The sequence below is a fragment of the Somniosus microcephalus genome, chromosome 14 (genome assembly GCF_052327205.1).
Source record: "Somniosus microcephalus isolate GS21.2 chromosome 14, FLI_Smic_1.0, whole genome shotgun sequence".
Classification (NCBI taxonomy): domain Eukaryota; kingdom Metazoa; phylum Chordata; class Chondrichthyes; order Squaliformes; family Somniosidae; genus Somniosus; species Somniosus microcephalus.
In genome coordinates, this window is record NC_141000.1 from 74,409,259 (window position 1) to 74,433,930 (window position 24,672).

Below are 24,672 nucleotides of genomic sequence, written 5' to 3' on the forward strand. Positions count from 1 at the left end.
TACCATTCCACTTTATGCAGCAGACCAGCCACAATCAACAACTATATCAGTCAACCTTCACCTCTACAATTTATACTCACAAAAAGGTATAAAACATAAACTCTAAAAACCACATCTATTTACAACGGAATTCAAATTGAATGCTGGCAAAATAAATATTCAGTTTTACTCTTCAACATCACCACAAACTAACTTTTACAATCCAGGCTCACAGCTCAGTAATCCTGCTCCTCCGTACTGAACCAAGTTTTATCATCCTGGTCAACCCAACTAACTAGTTCACTAATGTGGGGGATGGGACAAAAGTTACAGCCACAACAATTCAATTCTGTATCACCCCCAACAGTCCCTCCCCTCCCCATGTCACCTTCCTGTGCAAGCGCAGGAGATACAACACCTGCCCTTTTACCTCCTCCCTTCCCACTGTCCAGGGCCCCAAACACTCCTTCCAGGTGAAACAGCGATTTACTTGCACTTCTTGCAATTTAGTATACTGTATTCGCTGCTCCTCTACATTGGGGAGACCAAACACAGATTGGGTGAACGCTTTGTGGAACACCTCCGTTCAGTCTATAAGGGTGACCCCGAGCTTCCAGTCACTTGTCACTTTAATTCTCCGCTCCACTCCCACTCTGACCCCTGTCCTCGGCCTCTTACACTGTTCCAATGAAGCTCAACTTAAGCTCGAGGAACAGCACCTCATCTTTCTATTAGGCACTTTACAGCCGTGTGGCCTCAACATCAAGTTCAACAATTTCAGACTATAACCCCTGTCCCTAATTTCAGGCGCCAGCTGTTGATGATTCTGCCATCCCCATTTGCAACATTTAACCGCTCCTGCTTGCCACCCTATCACAGACCATTCCTTTTATTCTTTCGTCCCCCCCCCCCCCTTTCCCTGCCTCTGCATCTCTAACTTTTTCCAGTTCTGACGAAGGATCACAGACCTGAAACGTTAACTGTTTATCTCTCCACAGATGCTGCCTTACCTGCTGAGTGTTTCCAGCATTGTCTGTTGTTAATTCAATTCTTGGAATCGTGTTGATCGGATCCAAACTGTACAAATCTCTCTCAAACCTAAAGCCCAATCAAACCAATCTACAACATAGTGTCACATTTTTTGGCAGGTATAATGTCTTTCAAGAAATTGGAACCAGGGCAATAAGTGAGGGCACTTGTAACAGATTTGAAACACTTGATTTGCCCCCACCTTCAAATTTCTCCCATCTTCTATTGAAGGTATGCATTTTTGTTGAAGTTCTATAGGTGCCAACAACCCTCCAGTATCTCACCGAAACAACCATTCTTCACATGAAAAGTAAACGGCAAGTGTATCAATAATACAATTCAAACATGGAGGGCCATCAGTCGAGCACCAGTCTGTTCTCACACAACTGCACACATAGAACTTTACTGGGTAGCAATCAGAACCAGGGAACCCTGGCTGATTTTCCTCCTTCCTAAGCCAGAAGCATGGAGGTGACACGCAGCTCCTCTACTGACACTCCAGCCGAGATACCCACAGGGAGTTTGATGTTGATCCCCAATGTACAGTTGTATGTGTATATTACATTAGACACTACATTATGTGTTACAATCAGTTTGGGAGAATTTAAAATTAGTTTCTTAACTCCCTGTGGACCCAGTGGGTAAATGTGATATTGCACTGAGCTATATAGGACAGGAAAGTCCAATGTTTAATCCCAAACCTATAGTGGACTAGCCAATTTCAAATAGAATATATTATTAGCCCCTGTGCTAGACAGGCAAGAAAAATTGGACTGATGCTGTGTTGGTTATTCAGCAACTCCTGCTGGAGTGTATGTGAGAACACTGAAGGACAACAGCATTGAGTTTGACTGTGGTTGCCCCCTTTCTATAAATATTTCTACATTGATTGCTAGTAGAAAACTACTGACCATATTTTCCTCGAATCTTTGCTACAAGATGCTCAAACGACATGTCCTCCATCACATCTCCAGAAGTTGTTGCCGCACTGAGCCCAGACCAAGCTGGTTTCTGCCATGATCGCAGCACTTGCAACTCTCCCTAACCACCTTCATTGAAAATGGCTTTCAGAAAATCCTTAAGATTGATGCTGTCTGGCATACTGGTCTTCTGGTGAAAATACTGCATTCTGCCATAGTGGGTCACCTGCTTGGTTGAATTACTGCTAAGGGGCAGTGTTTCAGAGTACACATGGTCAACCACACCAACTAGTGAAGATACCAAATCAATGGCCTCCATCGGGGATTAGTTCTAGCACTCTTTTTTAATCTGCACATAAAGAACTTGCCTGTGACCGGACTGAAGAAATTCATCAATGCTGATGACAGTGCCTTTACTATTCAAGCTAGTGACTTTTCCACCCTGAAAAACACACTCACTAATGAAAAGAAATTTATAACACAGTACTGCCTGAACTGGAATCTTCAACTAAGTGCCACAAAGACTATGCTCTCCGACTTTCACATGTACAATGCTAGTGTCTCTCGGGAACTCACTATCATCGTAAATGGCCAACTTCTCAAACATGATGCTCACCCGGTTTACTTGGGTGTCACCCTGAACCAGTCACTAACCAACAAAAACCATCTGCTGAAAACTGCTGAGCAAGTCAAAATCCAAAATAACCTAATCGCCAAACTTGCCGGCTCTACCTGGAGAGCAAATGCCTCCCACTTTACGCTCATCTGCTCTCGCACTTTGTTATTCAGTTACAGAATATTGCACTCCATTTGGGCTCGCTCACCACATACTAAGCTGGTGAATATTCAACTGCATGCTACTATGCGTTTCATTGGGTACATTGCAGCCTACTCCCCTCCGGTGGTTACCACTCCTCTCCAACAATGCTTCTCCACATCTTCGGCATTCAGATGCAGTAGCAGAATTAGTGAATAGACTGACAAAATCATATTGCCAATTCACTGATTTGTTGTATTCACCAGCAGCACGGTTCTCTTAAAGACACCCAACCTTTCCTGATTCCTTTGACTTTTCCTTACCAACTCACTGGCGTGAAGAGTGGAAAGTAGATACTCCCATAAATCGCAACAACATCTGACCCTACCAACCGTCAACCAGGATTTAAACTGGCCACGTCGTAGTTGAACACTTCTCAGCCGTTTTCAAACTGGCCACAGACAGTGCATCTTAATTTTTCACCTATGGGGCCTCTGTGAAGACAACAAATTCCCTTGCAGACAAATATAAATCACGTCCCACATCATTGAATCATACCTACTAAGTAAACTATCTGGCGGCCTACACACTTTGCATGCTGGTAATGACAATGCTCTAAGATGGCTGTAATTATATGCCGAGTCTGCATACACTAACAATAAATTGACTGTCATTGATAGAGGACCCATTACAACACCACTCTGGCAAAAAGTTAGCGACTTCCACAAGCGCAATGCCATCAGAGGCTTTTTTTTAAATGAAGCAATAGTACCATTATACAGGAAAAGAGCAGAGCTCAGGGGTCAGTTTGAGCACTGCTGGCCCATCTATATTAACCTTGTAGCTCTGCCCACAGAAAATCAGGACAAAATGAATTTCCCTCAGTGCATTAGTGATGCTCTAGGTACAGGTATGGGTATCTAGAGTGCCATCTGTTGGTAGAAGCATGCAGCTGCAGGCATGACTGTGTCACAGAATGGTGATGCCCAAATAAGGAGTGTGTGATTATACATAGCAAATTTAATACATTACAAATAAAAATGCCTTAGGAAAACATGCAATCGAGTCCTAGATTGTGGTAACTTAAATATAACAAGTGCAAAACTAATACCATTAAGTAAAGGGGAATATACAGTTTAGTGACAATCTCAAAATGTTGCATGAACATTCTTAATAATCACCAGGTTCCACCTCACAGATTGTGGAGTGTGAACTTCACACTGAATTTCCATGGATTGGAAGTTGTTGAGCCACTGTTGGGGCCAGCACTCCCTGCAGTACTGCCATTCCTTGCACCCTGTTCAACAAGGTCAGTTGGTCTCCCTCCCTCCAACAGGGTTTCTATCTTCATGTGTTACCCTTCAACGGAGCCTCTTTCTGCTACTCTGGAAGATGTTCTTTCTGCTCCTTCCTCTTCACACTAGCGGAGAAAGGGTAGCCTTGTGGACCCAAGGCTGGGGAGATGTAGCAATGGGTAATAAAAGCTGACATAACAAGGCAGCAGGAATTGGGGCCAGGAGCAAAGCCAGAGCAGTCAGAGTGGGCCACTTGGACAGGAAGCAGAACTAGAACACTCAGATGCACTTGTTTGGACCAGGCATGGAGCACTGGGGGTGGGGAGAGCAAAAGGCCCAGTGTTGAACAGAATGACAGGACCTAGCATTACTACTGGGAGAAAGTCAGTGAGGAATCCAGCAGACAACTTACCAGGAACAAATCAAAGAGCAGGACAAGATGGCAGGCAACAGATACTGTACATTGGATCTAACTGGGTACTGCAAATTAGAAGAGTGCATTTGCGACCAGAGTTCAGAACCAGAGACCAATCAGAAACTACTATCTCATCAACTGAAAAGCTCCAGAACCAGGGACCAATCATTTTTGTAGAGTCATTTGTTTTTTTTGCTAACTGAACCAGTCACATGCCACCAAATTTTCCATGGCATACAGCAGCTGCCATGACAATCCTTCACCTAAATCACTATATGCCAAAAAATGAAGTTTATACATCTTAAACACAAATAATTCAGCAATTCAGATTTATTTTTTTTAAATCACCATCTTGCCCATAAACTGCATCTTTGCATTCCTCCAACCCCCCCCCCCCCCACCCCCCACAACGAGCTTCATCCTCCCCTTGCTCCCACCTGTGCCCTACCCACTAGCTTCATCAATAGTCTCAATTTCAATTATACACTCCCACACTAGTGGACAGCACCAAAGCCACTGTACTCAACTACCCAACCTACCTGAGCTCCAACATAAAAAACAAATGCACAACAGACCAAAGGCACATTCTAGGATTCCCCAAGTGCTCCTATTCCTTGTCATCCGACCACCTACCTCTCACTTCTTCCTCACATCCAAGCCAATATGCAGCCATCAACCAAACTGACCTGTACAAAAAGGTCAACAGTCTATTTTTAAAAAAAACATAAATAAATGCTCCAGAATCAGGTATTACCCCACAAGAACAATCAAATCAGCAAAGCAAAGGCAGGTGCCTGCCAAAAACACAGCTGATTTTCAACTTCATTCTGCAGCCATTTGAATTGACTTCCTTTTCCCTCCACAAATAATCATTCCAGATAAGCAAAAAACTAACCTGATCACCCCTCTTCACATAAAAAGGTAAAGAAAAAAAAGCAAGAGACAAGAAGGAAGAGTAAAGCAGGAGAGATAAAAAGCAAAGACTAAAACTTGAAGAAGAGAAGCCAGAAAAGCATGAAGGAAAGAAGAGGGAAGGGAGAAAAGACTACCCATACTGCAGAGCACAAGGCTGTAATGACTCACCCAGCCTTCGCACTGGTGCTACGTGACTCCTGCCTCTCCCTTTTCAATTATGTACTTCATTTTTAAATCCTTCAGTAGCACCCCATAAGATCTACTGGTGTATGTAATACAGATATACCAGTACAATAAACCACTTACACAAGCACACCTCCATAAACAAACATTGGCTATTACTATATCCAGAATTTTTAATAGACAAATATTTACAGGGGAGAAAAATTCCGTAAACCCATTTCCAAAACTCAAAATGTCCTAGTAATAAATCATAATTTTTACATTATCTAGGTCCATAAATAAAAGATTACCTGACTTAATAAATCCAGTAAGAAATTCAGGAGGAATTTCTTTAGAGCGGTGAGAATGCGGAAACACATGGCGAATAGCATAGATGCATTTAAGGGAAAGCTTGATATGTACATGAGGGAGAAAGGAATAGAATGATATATTAATAAGGATAGGCGAAGTAAGGTGGGAGGAGCCTAGTGTGAAGCATAAACACTAGCATAGACCTGTTGGGCCAAGTGGCCTGCTCCTGTGACGTAAACACCATGAAATAATTACCCAGCCCCACAAGCAGTCACTACAAAATAAGTAAAACAGGTAACTTGTTTCTCCTGCCAGAGGAGTAATCTATTTTATTGATGCACAGAAGGAGACCATTCTTTGAAAAAGCAGTTGTGATTAGTCCCACATCCCCGTCTTTTGGTCCACAACCCTGCAAGTTCCTCATCCTCAAGTACCTGCCCAACTCCCTTTTAAATTTATTTATGGAATCGGCTTCCATCACCTTTTCAGGTGTAGTGTTCCAGATCCCAAGCACTGAGTTTGCACATTTAAATGGTGAAAAGAATAAAATAACTGAATAGGGAAATTAAATGTGTAAATAGGAAAAGAACATTTTGAAGGGAGAAAGATACATTAACTTGCATTTATATAGCACCTTTCATGATCTCACAAAACATGTCACAGCCAATTGTTTTTTGAAATGTAGTCATACTGTTGCAATGTAGAGAAAACATAGAACAATTATTTAATTAAATAAAGACATTCTGAAGGACAAATCAGAAGAGAGTGTGAAAAAGCAGCAATAAGATAAATGGTACAGGAAGCAAAAAAACTGTTGGGATTAAGACAGCAGGAAATGCAAGAATCCAACCAGAATCAAATTAGTCCTGATCCAAACCACGACACTTCTCTGCAACTCTTGAAAATGAGGCCCATGAATCACTATTACTTATAAATTTGCAATTACTAGCAGCTTATTTAGATGTCCCCCAGGGCTGAAGATTCTCCTCCATCCCTAAAAGACATGCAATCTTACTCATGTACGCCTCCTTAGTTTGGAAACCACACTGTAAGCCATTACTAGATTTCAAAAATAAGCGTAGGTCTGTAAAATATGTGTCTTACTGTGATGGTGCACATCTGTCCTTGTGGGAAACCTTGGTGTGCACTGGAATCAGGACAGGGCCCACAGAAATGTTGCTGCTTTGCAGTTTGCAAGTTTTATTATATAACTATCATGAAAGGAAAACAATCTTCTAAAGGTTCAAAAAAGTTTTACGCAGTTGATTTACCTTGACAATTTCTGACTATTTAAACAAAAGTAAAGTTTTTGGAGTCAGTCAAGGCCCTATTTAATTTAACCAGCGTGTCATTTTCACAGCCATTGAACTTCACATTATGTCAAACTGAACATTTTGGAAATCAAGCTTGCACTGTGTGTCCAAAACAAAGATCAAATCGAACAATATCAAACTGTAAATTAAAGTGGTTTGGAGTGAATTAATTTAGTGCATTATAGTACCACTCAATTGCTGAGTTACATCAGTCCATGAATAATGTTGCTTGTAACATATCATGGATGATAGAAATCAATCATATAGTTTTTCATTTGTGAATATATGCAGAATCCAACAGTTAATGTATGGAAAAGAAAATGAATTGGCCACGAGTTCTGTATGGCAGTTAATTCCGTATCATCTAATATAGCTGTAAACGTAGTTCTCAACTGGGTGAAGCGCATCATGAGAGTGTACTACACTGAAAGACGAAGAAGCACCAGCAGTACCCATCTTACCCTGCCGCTACAAGAGCAGAATTGGCAAATCTGGCCTCCCAGTTACAGGAGAGAGAAATATGAAAGACTTGAACAAAAAAATGCATAATTGTATCTAACCCAGTCATTACAACTAACTTTACACAGTCACAGTAGCTGAAGAAATTGGTACCACTGTTTATCAAAATTAACTTTTTAAACATCTCTGGTGATTTAAATTTAAAAAACCTTAGCTACAGAGACAAAACTGCCCACATAGCAACTAGTTAAATAAACTTGGTTTAAAAAGTGATGGCAATGGTTATCATATCATTTCCAGCAGTCTAGCTGCCTACATTAGTTCAGTCACCATACTCCATTATATTTAATCTTCTAGCAATATCAATACATTGCCAACTAAAAGCAATTGATGTGAAGGAAAAATTCAACAAACCTTCACTATTGAGCATTAAAAAAGGGATATTTGATTAGCATTTTATTTGTTCTACCTTTAACTAGAAAATACAAGTTCAATAGATAAACCCAATTGAGGAATTTGTACAGCAAAATTTTTGTAACCTATTGCTCTCATTTATAGTATAAAAAATTCACAAAACAAAAAATTACAAGGACCATTTCGATGTTAAATGTAATTTTCATTTAACTACACAATTTTGTAGTTCACAAACTTTTTTTTTTATATAAAGTGGTTGACATCTCATTACTTGCCAGCCATTATAAATGTCATTTGGGCAATTTTCAGGCTATGTGAACTATTGAGATATAAACAGTAGTTTTCCAATAGGAGTTTTAGATTAGAAGTTTGCTGATGACGCTTCTGAAGTAAATAGCAAAATAAAGTTGTGTGGCAACATGCACCAAAACAGACAGCTTTCAGCACATCAGGCTCCAATGTTCATGCTACCACTTGAAACAGAAAAGGCCAAAATAGGGACCACCAGCAAGCCAAACTGTATTTGAACATGCCCTGTACAGGTCAATGAAGCAGCTTTCCTAGCATTATCCTATACAGACCTTCTCCAGCAACATAGCCACTACTTGGAATTTTATAGATCCAGCTGCTACTGAAATAGCCTCAGAATATAAACACAACATAAATTCTCCTCCCCCCTTATCCCAAATGAACATATACAAAATTGCATAAAGCAAATGTACATCATAGGAATAATTATTTCAAATTCATTGATATAAACCAACATTCACAATAGCCTAGAATTTCAAAACAAGAATTTCTATTCTTCAAGGTTTAAATCAATTGAATTGGTTTGAGCAAATTATTTAAGTTGTATCTCACTTTCTGCGTAAACTTCAAATAGGACTGATAATTTTCCACCATGAATTAATTTTTTAAATATCTATAAAATTAGTCATTTGAACAAAAATCTGCCACTCAACATAATAGGCTTCATTTACAGCCTCCATTTTGAAGCTACCTGGATTAAAAAATGAAACAAATAAAGCCCATGTAATTCCTTAAAGCTGAACAAATGTACAGCAAACATTTATCATGCACAGGTGTGTTAAACATCAAAAAGTCCCATTTTCAAATTGACTTGGTCACAAGAAATAGGAGCAGGAGTAGGCCATTTGGCCCCTCGAGCCTGCTCCGGCATTCAATAAGATCATGGCTGATCTTCTACCTCAACTCCACTATCCCCATATCCCTTGATTCCCTTAATATCCAAAAATCTATCTATCTCTGTCTTGAATATACTCAATGACTGAGCCTTCACAGCCCTCCGAGGTAGAGAATTCCAAAGACTCACCCTCTGAGTGAAGAAATTTCTCCTCATCTCAGTCCTAAATGGCCGACACCTTATTCTGAGGCTGTGACCCCTGGTTCTAGACTCCCCAGCCAGGGGAAACATCTTCCCTGCATCTACCCTGTCAAGCCCTGTAAGAATTTTGTATGTTTCAATGAGATCACCTCTCATTCTTCTAAACTCGAGAATATAGGCCTAGTCTACTCAATCTCTCCTCATAGGACAATCCCCCCCACATCCCAGGAACCAGTCTGGTGAGCCTTTGTTGCACTCCCTCTATGGCAAGTATATCCTTCCTTAGGTAAGGAGACCAAAATTGTACACAATACTCCAGGTGTGCTCTCACCAGGGCCCTATATCATTAATAAAGGCCAACATAGTATTTGCTTTCCTAATTGCTTGCTGTACCTGCATGTTAACTTTCAGTGATTCACGTACAAGGACACCCAGGTCCCTCTAAACACCAACATTACCCAATCTCTTACCATTTAAAAAACTCTGCTTTTCTATTTTTCCTACCAAAGTCGATTAACTTCACATTTCTCCACATTATATTCCATTTGCCATGTTCTTGCCCACTCACTTAGCTTGTCTATATCCCCTTGAAGCCTCTTTGCACCCTCCTCACAACTTACATTCCCACCCAGCTTTGTATCATCAGTAAACTTGGATATATTACATTTGGTCCCCTCATCCAAATCATTGATATAGATTGTGAATAGCTGAGGCCCAAGCACCGATCCTTGCGGTTTCCCCACTAGTTACAGGCTGCCAACCTGAAAATTACCCCTTTATTCCTACTCTCTGCTATGTGTCTGTTAACCAATCCTCAATCCATGCTAATTAATATATTCCCCCCAATCCCACGAGCCCTAATTTTGTTTAATAATCTCTTGTGGGCCACCTTATCGAATGCATTCCGAAAATCCAAATATACCACATCCACTGGTTCCCCCTTATCTATTCTGCTAGTTACAACCTCAAAAAACTAACAGATTCGTCAAACACAATTTCCCTTTCATAAATCTGTGTTGACTCTGCCCAATCCTATTATTATTTTCTAAATGCCCTGTTACCACGTCCTAAATAATAGATTCCAGCATTTTCCCTACTACTGTTGTCAGGCTAACTGGTCTGTAGTTCCCCGTTTTCTCTCTCCCTCCTTTCTTAAATAGTGGGGTTACATTTGCTACCTTCCAATCTGCGGGAATCGTTCTAGAATCTATGGAATTTTGGAAAATGACAACCAATTAATCCACTTTCTCTATAGCCACCTCTTTCAAAACCCTAGGATGTAGGCCATCAGGTCCTGGGGATTTATCGGCTTTCAGTCCCATTAATTTCTCTAGTACTATTTTTTTTACTAATACTAATTTCTTTCAGTTCCTCATTCTCGCTAGAGCCTTGGTTCTCAACTATTTCTGGGAAGTTTTTTGCGTCTTCTTCCGTGAAGACAGACACAAGCATTTGTTTAATTTCACTGCCATTTCCTTATTCCCCATTATAATTTCTCCTGTCTCAGCCTGTAAGGGACCCACATTTACTTTCGCTAATCTTTTCCTTTTTACATACCTATAGAAGCTTTTACAGTCTGTTTTTATGTCTCTCACTAGTTTACTCTCATATTCGATCATCAATTTCTTAATCCTCCTTTGCTGAATTCTAAAATCCTCCCAACCCTCAGGCTTACTACTCTTTTTGGCAACATTATAAGTCTCTTCCTTTGATCTAATACTATCTTTAATTTCTCTGGTTAGCCACGGTTGGACCACTTTTCCTGTGGGGTTTTTTGTGCCTGAAAAGGAATGTATATTTGTTGTAAATTATGTATTAATTCTTTAAATGCTAGCCACTGCTTCTCTACCATCATACCTTTTAATGTAGTTTCCCAATCTACCTTAGCCAACTCGCCCCTCATACCGACATAGTTTGCTTTGTTTAGATTTACTAAAAGAGGTAGCAATGGAAATAGTGGATGCATTGGTTGTCATCTTCCAAAATTCTATAGATTATGGAGCAGTTCCTGCAGATTGGAGGTTGGCAAATGTAACCCCACTATTTAAAAGAGAGAAAACAGGGAACTACAGACCAGTTAGCCTAACATCAGTAGTAGGGAAAATGCTAGAGTCTATTATAAAAGGGTGTGATAACAGGATTCTTTGAAAATATCCACAGGATTATACAAGTCAACATGGATTTATGAAAGGGAAATCATGTTTGACAAACCTACTGGAGTTTTTTGAGGATGTAACTGGTAAAATAGATACAGGAGAACCAGTGGATGTGGTGTATTTGGATTTTCAGAAGGCCTTTGATAAAGTCCCATATAAGAGGTTAGTGTGCAAAATTAAAGCACATGGGATTGGGAGTAATATACTGGCATGGATTGAAAATTGGTTAACAGACAGGAAACAGAGAGTAGGAATAAATGGGTCTTTTTCAGGGTGGCAGGCAGTGACTAGTGGGGTACTGCAGGGATCAGTGCTTGGGCCCCAGCTATTCACAATATATATCAATGATTTGGATGAGGGAACCAAATGTAATATTTCCAAGTTTGCTGACGACACGAAACTAAGTGGGATTATGAGTTGTGAGGAGGATGCAAAGAGGCTTCAAAGCGATTTAGACAAGTTGAGTGAGTGGGCAAATACATGGCAGATGCAGTATAACATGGACAAATGTGAAGTTATCTACTTCAGTAGAAAAAACAGAAAGGCAGGGTATTATTTAAATGGTGATAGATTGGGAAATGTTGATGTACAAAGGGACCTGGGTGTCCTTGTACACCAGTCACTGAAAGCAAACATGCAGGTGCAGCAAGCAGTTAGGAAGGCAAATGGTATGTTGGCCTTCATTGCAAGAGGATTTGAGTGCAGGAGCAAGGATGTCTTACTACAGTTATACAGGACCTTGGTGAGACCACACCTGGAGTACTGTGTGCAGTTTTGGTCTCCTTACCCAAGAAAGGATATACTTGCCATAGAGGGAGTGCAGCGAAGGTTCACCAGACTGATTCCTGGGATGGCAAGACTGTCGTATGAGGAGAGATTGGGTCAACTAGGCCTGTATTCACAAGAGTTTAGAAAAATGAGAGGGGATTTCATTGAAACGTATATAATTCAGACAGGGCTAGATAGACTGGATGCAGGGAGGATGTTCCCCCTGGCTGGGGGGTTTAGGACGACGGGTCACAGTCTCAGGGTACGGGATAGGACATTTAGGACTGAGATGAGGAGAAATTTCTTCACTCAGAGGGTGGTGAACCTGTGGAATTCTCTACCACAGAAGGCTGTGGAGGCCAAGTCACTGAATATATTTAAGAAGGAGATAGATTTCTAGACACAAAAGGCATCAAGGGGTATGGGGGGGGAATATGGTATTGAGATAGAGGATCAGCCATGATCATATTGAATGGCGGAGCAGGCTCGAATGGCCTACTCCTGCTCCTCTTTTTCTATGTCTTAGACCCTAGTTTCGAATTTAACTAAATCACTTTCAAACTCAATATAAAATTTTAACATATTATCGTCACTCTTCCCTAAAGGTCCCTTTACTACAAGGTTATTAATTAATCCTTTCTCGTTGCACAATACTAAATAATAGCCGAAACTATTATCTGAAAATATCTGAAACGTTGACTATTTCTCTCTCCATAGACGTTGCCTGGCCTGCTGAGTTTTTCCAGCATTTTCTGTTGTTATTTCGGATTTCCAGCATCCGTAGTATTTTGCTATCATACTAAATAATAGCCTGTTCCCTCATCTATGTGCTGTGTTTATGTTCATCATCTATATTAGTCACTGGCAATTAATGCCATAAAAATACTTCAGTTTTACAAATATTGAATCGGTTTTGAATGCAGAATCTTTATAGCAACACAATAATCCATAAGACAGACTATTGCAGGACATGTTTTCTCCAAAAAGCCTCCAAACTGCACTGAACATGAGTCAGTTAACAAATCCAGTATCTATTCCTCAGGAATTTAATACACTACTAGACACAAAGTACTGTACTTGACATTAGCATATATTTAAAATATACAATTTACTCCTCTTAATTTAAAGTTGGTTCCTGCTTGAACATTTGAATTATCCAGCAGCATGACTTAACAATTTTAATGAAACAGCACAAGAGGTTTTGTTTAAAAAATATAAAATTGAAAGAAGGACTTGCATTTATATAGCACCTTTAACAACCTCAGCGTGTCCCAAAGCGCTTTACAGCCAATTAAATATTTTTGAAGTGTTGTAATGTAGGAAATGCAGCAGCCAATTTGCACACAGCAAGGTCCCACAAACAGCAATGTGATACTGGCCAGATAATGTTTTTATAATTTTGATTGAGGGCAGCACGGTGGCATAGTGGTTAGCACTGTTGCCTCACAGCGCCAGGGACCCGGGTTCGAATCCGGCCTCGGGTGACTGTCTGTGTGGAGTTTGCACATTCTCCCCGTGTTTGCGTGGGTTTTCTCCGGGTGCTCCGGTTTCCTCCCACAGTCCAAAGATGTGCGGGGTTAGGTTGATTGGCCATGATAAAAATTGACCCTTAGTATTAGGGGGATTAAATACATGGGGTTACGGGGATAGGGTGGGATATGTGTTGGTGTAGGGGTTACGGGGATCGGGTGGGATATGTGTCGGTGCAGGCTCGATGGGCCGAAATGGCCTCTATCTGTACTGTGAGGTTTCTGTGATTTCTGTGAAGTATTGGCCAGGACACCCTGCTCTTCTTCGAAATAGTGCCATGGGATCTTTTACATCAACTCTTGGTTTACCGTCCAAAAGACAGCACATCCAATAGCACTCCCTCAGTACTACAGTGTCGGCCTTAACTTTCGTGCTCAAGTCTCTGGAGTGGGACTTGAACCCACAACCTTCTGACTCAGAGACAAGAGTGCTACCAACTGAGCCATGGCTGCCACTTTGAATAATAGATAATTTAAATTAAGTAACTTCCAATTAGAGTAGCCACTTTTATGTTAGGGTATGAGGAGTTTCCTTCCAACTAAAAATTAAATGCCACTTAGAAAAATTTTATTCAAACATTTTCCTTCATCTCCATCAGAGTACCAGAATTTTATCCTTAGGTTGTTTTTGTACATATATCGCTACGCCATTGGCCAGCTGAATATGTGGAATGAATACAAGTTATTTCTGAGGAATGAGCACACAGAAAACATGCCAATGGACAAATCGGTATTCTGAAAATACTTGAACTAACCATACAAAATAAAGGCATAAATTGGTAAATAATTAATATTGTTAAAGCTATCAGTATGTTACTGTGCATCGAGCAAGTTATCCACGATGTTTGAAATTTTTATAAACCTTTAAAAGTATAAAGAATGTGATCCAACACCAGATAGTTTTCTGTAATTCATCCATTCTTCCTGCCAGATTAAAAATGATGGCTGTAGGATGTCTCTTCTGCGGTAATATACTCATGCAGCTTGAATCAAAATTTAGTTTTAAAAATATAGCTTTCACACTTAACAGCACCACTCAATTGTGATAAATCTGTAGCGGTAAATAAAATATGCCACAGCTATTTACAATAGGTAACTTAATGAAGACTATAATTATACATTCATAATGAAGTTCTAAATATTGGACAATTCACTAATGGATTTGACTAGTCTACCAAAAGAAGTATATTTTTGAAACCACCAGATTGCCTGTGGCAGTGATCAATGTTAAACCAAGGATGTGCCAGACAGAAAATAAGTGCAACACTTACAGGAAGTACACGCCACACACAAGACATTGTGTACAGATTCTGAACAAATGCAGTGTGTTTGCTGCAGTTCATTTATGTTTTGGACATGGAGTTAGTTGATAATGTAACTTCTAAAAATATAGTTGTTTTTAATATACAGATGTGTTCCTCTTAGCAACTGTCTAGGCATTGACTTCTTGCTGGAGTATGACTCCACAAGCACTGGTTGCATTTTGATGTAATTCTTCATGTACGAGCCTGAACAGTGTTAGCAGCTACTTGACTATAGGAGCATTACAGTACAGCCTGATCCTATCCTCACCCAACATCCACAGAACATGCTTTCCAGCAGAGCTGCTGGATAGCTGTCAGAAACAGAACTATTTGTGTCATTTCTCACTGTTTGTGGAACCCCTGCCACCACCTGAGCTAAGATCAGCAGTGTGTTTAGCACAAATTCAAGATCAAACTTGGGATCTTGTTGGTCTGTATGGCTACATAAGCTTGCTGAGCTACATAGGAACTTAATTACTATTTCCCAACCCATTTTCTTACAGAAATAAGTACAAATGTTATGGGAGTTTTGCATCCAACACACTGAAAGATCGGTCACTTCTTGAGAATAGACTAGTCAGGTATGGGTGCAATGTGATGATCCACATTAAAGGAGCTTCATAGAATCCGATCAAAAGCATTTTGATTACACAAGACAAACATACACGATCAAATGTTTCCAACTAAACCTTAATACTTGGTGTCCAGTCTACAAATCTGCCAATTTTTACTTACAACTATGCAATTAGCAGTTAACTATTTGTTTATAGTCTCGCCATATGACAAATGTGAAAGATAACTAGAACAATCTAAAAGCAAGATGTTACATTATGCTGCAGTTAAATGAAGTGACACTCTATAATAAAGGGTTTAGTACTACTATCCAGTAAGTGAATTAAACCTTGATATTCACTTTTCAAATGATAAATGTGCATTTTAAGAAATAATGAGTGATGCCATTAATCAATCAAGATATTACAAAAATGTACTAGGACAAAACATGAATTAAGCAAACAAAATCTAAAATTTGAACCAATGGAAGCCATTATAGCTCGGTAGAAACATGCCGGACAGAGTATTACAACACTTACGTAAATTAGGTTTTTACTTCTACCACCCAATTAAAAGCACAAACAGACGCAATTCTTCTCGGAAAGAAACCTTGCAAGTATGTAATCAAAAACAGGACTAATCGGACACTCCGAAAATATTCAACTATAATAAACTTTACAATGTATACAAAATTAATTTTAAAAACGCTATACTGCAGTGCAGATAATCAGACTCTTGCAAACGTTCATTTCTACATAAAAGTTTTTCTGGAACACATGCGGTCCTGTCATTTCGGCAATTGCACCCAATAAATGTATACCGGACTTAAAATATATGTTTAATGTAATGTCACACAGACACTATGGTATAGCAGCCATTTCATTATGTTTTACATTTACTGCTTGGTGCTACAGGTTGAGTGAGAGAATCACATTGTGTATTTTTCTTAAAAGCGCATAAACAATCGCGTCAACGTGCCTATTTTCTGCACTTCAATAAGTAAATTTCGTTTACACATCAAAGTGCAGATTCCAGGTCAGTTACAGCTGAATTTGGCCCGAGTTTCTCTTTTTGTTGTCTCCCCCCCTTTCAATCTCTCACTATTTTCTCTCTCTCTCTCGCCTCCCTATCCCGCCATCTTGGAGAGAAGCAGCCATTTTTAACGCGGAGCGAAACTTCAACCCATATACACAACATAAAACCCACAGCTTAGAGCCCAGAGACTTGGAAGGCAAAGCATAAAGAGAGGGGGAGGCGGAAAGTGTGACCAATTTTAATGTAGCGACACACAAAAAATTAAAAGACATGTCATTCACACACGTTCAATATTTGCAAACGTCTCTGTTCATATGCACCATTGCTTCTCAAGTTATTATACATATATAAATAAAATGAAATCACTCAATGAGCCTACCCTATGTAAAGTGGGAAGGCTTTCTCAAACATTGTTTTATTGTTCGAGAGTGGCTAACGCAGAAGTTTGTTATTACTACACATAGATAAAAATGCAAAAAAATGCAGGTCTCTCTCAGCTCTTACCTTTAGTAACAAGGCCTTCGTTCTGGCGCCATCTTCATGAACCTTCAGAAATCCAAACAGTCGGCTGTGCGATAGCGACAGACAGATGACATACGTTAAAATCGGTTTTAATTTATGCACAAACACTAAAACTCAATCAAAAACACAACACAAAACTTGCAGAATTTTCTAACCTATCGAGAGTTGCAATAGAGTCTCTCTCCTGGGGCGTCAGAGTTGGAAAGTCATCCTCAATTTCACTCGGTTTTCCCGCCGCCATTTTCTTTTCCTCATCACCGAATGATACTCCACAGGATTTCATGGGGTTACAGACAGAGATGAAAAAAAATGTTTGCAATTTATTTTTATTATTCTTTATTATTTCCGTGGACTTTTTTGTTGTTTTTTTCACATCCTTCAAGCTCTTGCTCCTTTCTACCATGCGCTGCTGAAGTCCTTATATTTTTTAGAAAAATTAAAACAGCATTGAAATGATATTAGAAAAAAAGAGAAAAAACTTCAAAGCAGAAAGTTGTAATTGTGTCACACCGAATCCACGCCGTAAGCGCACAACCAGCAAACCCTCTCCCCACCAATGACCAGCAGCCAGCGACACCACGTGCCTTTGTGTTGATTTACGTCAGTTCGTGCTGCGGGATCAACTGACACGAGAGCCCGCCCCTTCCGACCAGTGCTGACAACCATTGGGTACTGCGTCTCCCTGTCTGTCTTATTTTGGAACTGGCGCCGGTATCAGCTGGCTCCTCATTGGACAGTGACAATGCCAATCATTAAAATCGCGATACACGTCAACAAGGTTAGGGTTCGTCGGGATATAAAAGGAATGTTCGCTGCGCACAACTTTAGTTTTGCTCCATTTTTATTTGGTGTGCGGTTTTGTTGGACAGGAGTACGATTTGGGTGTCTACTAGTCCCTTTAATTATGTAAACAGTACAGCAGGGGCCACCTTTTCGCGATGGTTAAATGCTTGAGACGAGGAATGGAAAGGGGGACGCGGCAAGAATGGGTTCGGTGCCAACAAAAGCGTCGCGGTCACATCCCCACTTTCCAAAGTAAATCACGGTTACAGTTTCGGTGACTTTTTTATTCCTCCTGTTCGTAGTTCTAACTATTTATATTAAACCAACCGCGATAGATGGCGCCGTACAGAAAGGAATCTGAAACATGGGGAGTCGTCTTGTGAAATTTGAAAATCTTTTGATAGTTTTTTTTCGTGGCGAGCGCTGGGAATGTTCTCGCAAAATTTTACATGGTTTCCTTAAAGAATTGAAGTTAACCTTTACCTGAATGTAAGACCGGTTCAAGCCCATAAATGTAGCAACTTGCTAGCCAGGATTAATTTCAGGCTTAAACGAAATGAACAGTTGTATAATTGAAATTGTAGTTTAGACTACATTTCCCTTTCACTTCTCCCTAGAGGCGGGTGATTTATTTCTTCGGGGGGGGGGGTGCGACAGATGGACTTTCTGACGGCCATTAATTGCAGTGCTGCTCCCCATAATCAACCTTAAAACGTTAAGTTGCCCTTGACAAATATGCTCTCCTTATTCTGTCCATCATATACCATTCAAAATGGTGGTTTAGTTTTTATTCAGCCTGATTCGTGTGGACATAGCGTTCAGCAGCAAGGTTTTGCAGGACACCAAATACTACTTTTTACCATGGTATTTACAGTGACAAATGTTGAGACAATCAATGGAGTTGTACTGTAGCTTTTCTGCCTTTGGATAAATAATTGTAGGGAAGAATTGGGACTGAAATAGCTAGAATATATAATGCTGTAATACCAAGCAGTTTTCTAGTGATATGTGTGAAATGTCTAAGACAGTCAACAGAGCCTATGTCTTACCAACTGAAACTCCCATCTTTTTATAATAAAATATACAACCTGGGAGGAAGGCAGTCCCACCCAATTCTTCCCCCACAAAGTGTTTAGGTTATGATTTCACAGCACTTTGTATGGCCTGGGACAGTGAGTTTTTGTAAGCTATTTGGGTGCATGTGTGACATCCACTGCAATCATGTCCCCATCCACATGTACTTTTAGCAAGGGGTATTAAGTTAGGAATTTGTGAAAAGATGCCCTTTCTATTTTGCGCCATTGGTCAATTTCGTATCATTCAAAAAAATGTTGAAGCAGAACATGCAAAATTATGATGTCCTGTATGATCCAGTGGTGAGCTGCAAACCCTATTATCTGGGAATGCCATTTAATTCCACCTCCACTCCACTATCTCACAAATCTTTATCCATGCTTTTGTCACCTCTGAACTCTCCTGTTTCCTTACTGGCGTCCCATCCTCCACAAACTTATAATTTGCCAAAAAATCCAGTTGTTGTAGCCACCTATCCTGCCCAAGTCCTGCTTGCCCATTGCCCCATGTTCTGTTGGCACCCAAGTGCTCCCCCTCCACCATGCATTAAATTATAAATTCTTGTATTTGTCTTCAAATCAATCCACAACCTCACCCCACCCCATCTTGTAAATCTCTTCCAACAACAACAACTTGTATTTATATCATGCCTTTAACGTAGTAAAACATCCGAAGAGTATTATAAGCCAAAAATATTTGACCCGGGCCACATAAGGAGAAATTAGGGCAGATGTCCAAAAGCTTGGTCAAAAAGATAGGTTTTAAGGAGCATAGAAACATAGAAGATAGGAGCAGGAGTAGGCCATTCGGCCCCTCGAGCCTGCTCCACCATTCAATGAGATCATGGCTGATCATCCAAATTCAGTACAATGTCCCTGCTTTCTCACCATATCCCTTGATCCCTTTAGCCTTAAGAAATATATCTAACGCCTTCTTGAATATATTTAATGAATTGGCCTCAACTGCCTTGTGTGGTAGAGAATTCCACAGGTTCACCACTCTGGGTGAAGAAATTCCTCCTCATCTCAGTCCTAAATGGCTTACCCCTTATCCTTAAAGGAGGAAAGAGGTGGCGAGGTTCAGGGAGGGAATTCCAGAGCTCAAGAGGACAGAAATAGAGGAGCGCAGATATCTCGGAGGGGTGGGAGAAGAGTGGGGCTGGAGGAGATTACAGAGATGGGGAGAGGCCATGGAGGGATTTGAAAACAAGGATGAGAATTCTGAAATCGAGGCGTTGCTTAACCGGGAGCCAATGTAGATCAGCAAGTACGGGTAATGGGTGAACGGGACTTGTGCGAGTTAGGACATGGGCAGCCATGTTTTGGATGACCTCAAGTTTACATAGGGTAGACTGTGGGAGGCCAGCTAGGAGTGTGTTAGAAAAGTCAAGTCGAGAGGTAACAAAGACATGGATGAGGGTTTCAGCAGCGGAAGAGCTGAGGCAAGGGTGGAGACGGGCGATGTTACTGAGATGGAAATAGGCGATCTTAGTTATGCCGTGGATATGTGGTCGGAAGCTCAATTCAGGGTCAAATATGACACCAAGGTTGCGAACAGTGTTAGGGAGAGGGATGAAGTCAGTGGCTAGGGAACGGAGTTTGTGGCGGGGACCAAAAACAATGGCTTTGGTCTTCCTAATATTTAATTGGAGAAAATTTCTGCTCATCCAGAACTGGAATTCGTACAAGCAGTCTGACAATTTAGAGACCGTGGAGGGGTCGAGAGAAGTGATGGTGAGGTAGAGCTGGGTGTCGTCAGCGTACATGTGGAAAGTGACGCTGTGTTTTTGGATGATGCCACCAAGGAGCAGCATGTAGATGAGAAATAGGAGGGGGCCAAGGATAGATCCTTGGAGGACTCCAGAGGTAACAATGCGGGAGCGGGAAGAGAAGCCATTGTAGGTGATTCTCTGGCTATGATTAGATAGATAAGAATGGAACCAGGCGAGTGCAGTCCCACCCAGCTGGACAACTGTGTCAAAGGCTGCAGACAAGTCAAGAAGGACGAGGAGGGATTGTTTACCTTTGTCACAGTCACAGTTCCAGCCTTATATCCCGTCCACACACTTTGGTCCTCTGGCTTTTTGTGTATCCCACCCTCCCTTCATCTAGTCATTCTTGCAGAGTCTTCAGCTGCCACCATGGCTTGGCATATGTTCCTTTATTAACCCTCATAAAGTGCCTTGGGACATGTTTGACATTAAAGGTCAAGCGGGACGTTTTACTTTATTAAAGGTGCTATATAAATGCAAGTTGCTGTTGAAGTGTAGTATTTGTATTCCTGGAATTATCTCATGAAGGCACTGGTGCAATCTGGGATACTAGTTCAGTATCTCACCCAAGTACCTAACTTTTATCTGAATTTAGACATCATCAGTAATTGATTATGAGCATCACAAAATAGTCTTGTCCTCATGCAATGTCCAAGCACATTTTCCAGCAAGAGTCATTGTCTAGATATTTTAATTTTAGAAAAGAATAACTTGCATTTATATAGCACCTTCCGAATCCTCAGGATTTGTGAAATACAAAAATTTCACTGTGACCTTCTTAGGCAATCTAAAATGAGTGCAAGGTCAACATGGTCGCCTGTGAGTCAGAAGGCCATGGGTTCAAGCTCTACTCCAAAGACTTGAGCACATAACCCAGGCTGACACTTCGGTGGAGTGCTGCACTGTCGGAAGTGACATCTTTCTGATGAGAAGTTAAACCGAGGCCCTGTCTGCGCCCTCCAATGCATATACAAGATCCCATGGCACAATTCAAAGAAAAGCAGGGGGTTCTCTAGTGTCCTGGCCAATATTTCTCCCTCACCAATGCTACTAAAACATTATCCAGTCATTTATCTCATTGCTATTTGTGGGACTTTGCTGTGCACAAATTGGCTGCTGTATTTCCCTATATTACAACAATTACTACATTTAAAAGTACTTCATTGGCTGCAATATGCTTTGGGATGTCCTGAGGATGTGAAAGGCGCTATATACATGCAAGCCCTTAACTTTGGTAACATCTAGGTGACTGGGAATACCTCACTGGCAAATGTCGACTGACAGGGCAGGACTTCTGGAATACATGGAAATGGCATAAACCATCATTTTTTGAATGCTGTGAGGTAAATCATAAAATAATATGTATGCTAGGGTTTTTTAATTTGTGATACATATACTAAAGCAGGCATGTGTTTATTTACTATTCCAGAGACACAGAAAATGGTCTATATTTGCCCCTTTTTTATCATTTCCCCCTTAGTGCTGCTCGACCCTAATCTTCCCATCAACATCAACTCGCATTTATATAGCGCCTTTAATGTAGTAAAACGCCCCACAGAACTTCATAAGAGCGTTACAGGCACAATTTGACACATTTTGGGCACAAAATGGTCGGTGGCGCTGAGCCTTGGGCCTCACCAACAAAATTCCGGTGAGCTGCGGATGGCAATTGGGTGTCCCAATGCAACTGGCCAGTTTTGCACGCACCAATTTAGGCACCCTCAGATAGGTCAGGGTGCGGGGGGGAGGGAAACGAAAAGGGATGGAGTAGGGGCTGGCAGTGCCTGCAGTAAAAAGGAAAAAAATGACTTGCATTTATATAGCGTCCTTCACACCACTGGATGTCCCAAAGCACTTTACAGCCAATGAAATACTTTTTTTTTGAAGCCCAGTCACTTGTAACGTTGGAAACACAGCAGCCAATTTGTGCACAGCAAGCTCCCACAAGCAGCAATGTGACGATGATCAGATAGTCTGCTTCAGTGATGTTGATTGAGGGATAAATATTGGCTAGGACACTAGGGATAACTCCCCTGCTCTTCTTCGAAACAATGCCATATGATCTTTTACGTCTACCTGAGAGAACAGACGGAGCCTCGGTTTAACGTCTCATCCGAAAGACGGCACCTCTGACAGTGCAGCACTCCCTCAGCACTGCACTGAAGCATCAGCCTAGATTTTTGTGCTCAGGCCTCTGGAGTGGGACTTGAACTCTCTACCTGCTAACTCAGAGGCGAGGGTGCTACAAACTGAGCCACGGCTGACCCTTACACTTGTTGTGGAGCCACTCTTTCCACCCCCCCGCCATTCCCCTCCCTATTCTGTGCACGAAAAAAGGGCGCAGCAGGGTCCACTTTCGCCTCCTCGGTCTTGACTCCCCACATGCAATGCTACAGGAAATCAACTAGTAATATTAAATTCAGTATATGAAATTTTTGTTTCTGATTAAGCTTTATTCTAGGTTCTTCTTTGCACATTGCTAGCTCTTGTTATCTGTCGGCCTATTCTTGGCCAGCGTTGCTTCTTGCTTCCCTGGGCCTCAGCCCCTTCTCCACCACTGCTGTGTTGCGGCCTGCCTCCAAGTCCAATTGCACCCCCCAGCTCCTTAAGTGTGGTGCTGGCCCATTGCCAGCCCATTTTTAGTTGGTATTGTTCCCTGCTCCCATCAATCATTCTGTTTTGTCCACCTCACTTAGTCTAATAGTCAGTCTGACGATCAGGCTGCTTTGAAGTCTGCCTGCCTGTTCCTAAAGTGCACTGTTGACCCCTGCTTCTATTCTCTACTGCTAACCGTCTTCTTAAACCTCTCTCCCTGTCTCCTCCACCCTCACCTCCAACAACAAGTGTGAGGAGCTCATGGCCTTTTTTGTCTCTAAGATTGAGACCATCCGTTCAGCTGCCTCTGCCACTTCCGTTCCTTCCCCTAACCAGGCCAAACTTCCTCTAAATTTCCCCCCTGCCCTAGCCCCGAACCCCCATATTTCCCCAGTTTCTCTCCGATCTCCTCTCATGACCTCTCCGCGCTCATCTTGTCCATGAGACCCACTTCCTGCTCCCTCGACCCTATTCCCACCAAATTGCCTACCACCCAAAATCCTTTTCTGGCTCCCATGTTAGCTGACATTGTTAACGGTTCTCCCTCCTCAGGTACTGTCCCCTCTCCCTCAAATCAGCCATCATCACCCCTCTCCTCAAAAACCAACCCTTGACCCCTCCATCCTTACAAACTACCGCCCCATCTCCAACCTCTCTTTCCTCTCCAAAACCCTTGAACGTGTTGTCCCCTCCCAAATTCGTGCCCATCTTTCCCGGAACTCCATGTTTGAATCCCTCCAATCAGGTTTCCACCCCTGCCACAGTACCGAAACGGCTCTCATCAAAGTCACAAATGACATCTTTTGTGACTGTGACAAAGGTAAGTTATCCCTCTTCGGCCTTTTTGACTTGTCTGCAGCTTTTGACCACTCCATCCTCCTCCAACGCCGCTCCACCGTCGTCCAGCTGGGTGGGACTGCACTCGCCTGGTTCCATTCTTATCTATCTAATTGTAGCCAGCACCTGGCTTCTCTTCCCGCTCCCGCATTGTTACCTCTGGTGTCCCCCCAAGGATCTATCCTTGGCCCCCTCTTATTTATCATCTACATGTTGCCCCTTGGCGACATTATCTGAAAACACAGCATCATTTTCCACATGTACACTGACGACACCCAGTTCTACCTCACCACCACTTCTCTCGACCCCTCCACGGCCTCTAAATTGTCAGACTGCTTGTTCGACGTCCAGTTCTGGATGAGCAGAAATTTTCTCCAATTAAATATTGTGAAGAACAAAGCCATTGTTTTTGGTCCCCGCCACAAACTCCG

At 41.4% G+C, this 24,672-nt stretch overlaps 1 protein-coding gene across 4 annotated transcripts in view; it reads right to left on the reverse strand.

Moving 5' to 3' along the window:
- Window positions 1-17,763, reverse strand: part of kdm6a (lysine (K)-specific demethylase 6A) — a 317,166-nt gene extending 299,403 nt beyond the window's left edge. For 3 of the 4 annotated variants that reach the window (XR_015080830.1, XR_015080829.1, XM_086006692.1), the window contains exons 1-2: window positions 17,337-17,763; window positions 17,164-17,227 (exon numbers count right to left, since the gene is read on the reverse strand). Coding sequence is in view for 2 of the 4 variants with exons in the window: in XM_086006692.1 (XP_085862818.1) it covers window positions 17,164-17,227; window positions 17,337-17,584 (312 nt within the window). In the remaining 2 variants the exon portion in view is untranslated. The remainder of the gene's footprint in view (window positions 1-17,163; window positions 17,228-17,336) is intronic. The other variant, XM_086006693.1, reaches the window with a different exon arrangement.
- Window positions 17,764-24,672: the final 6,909 nt, after the last annotated feature.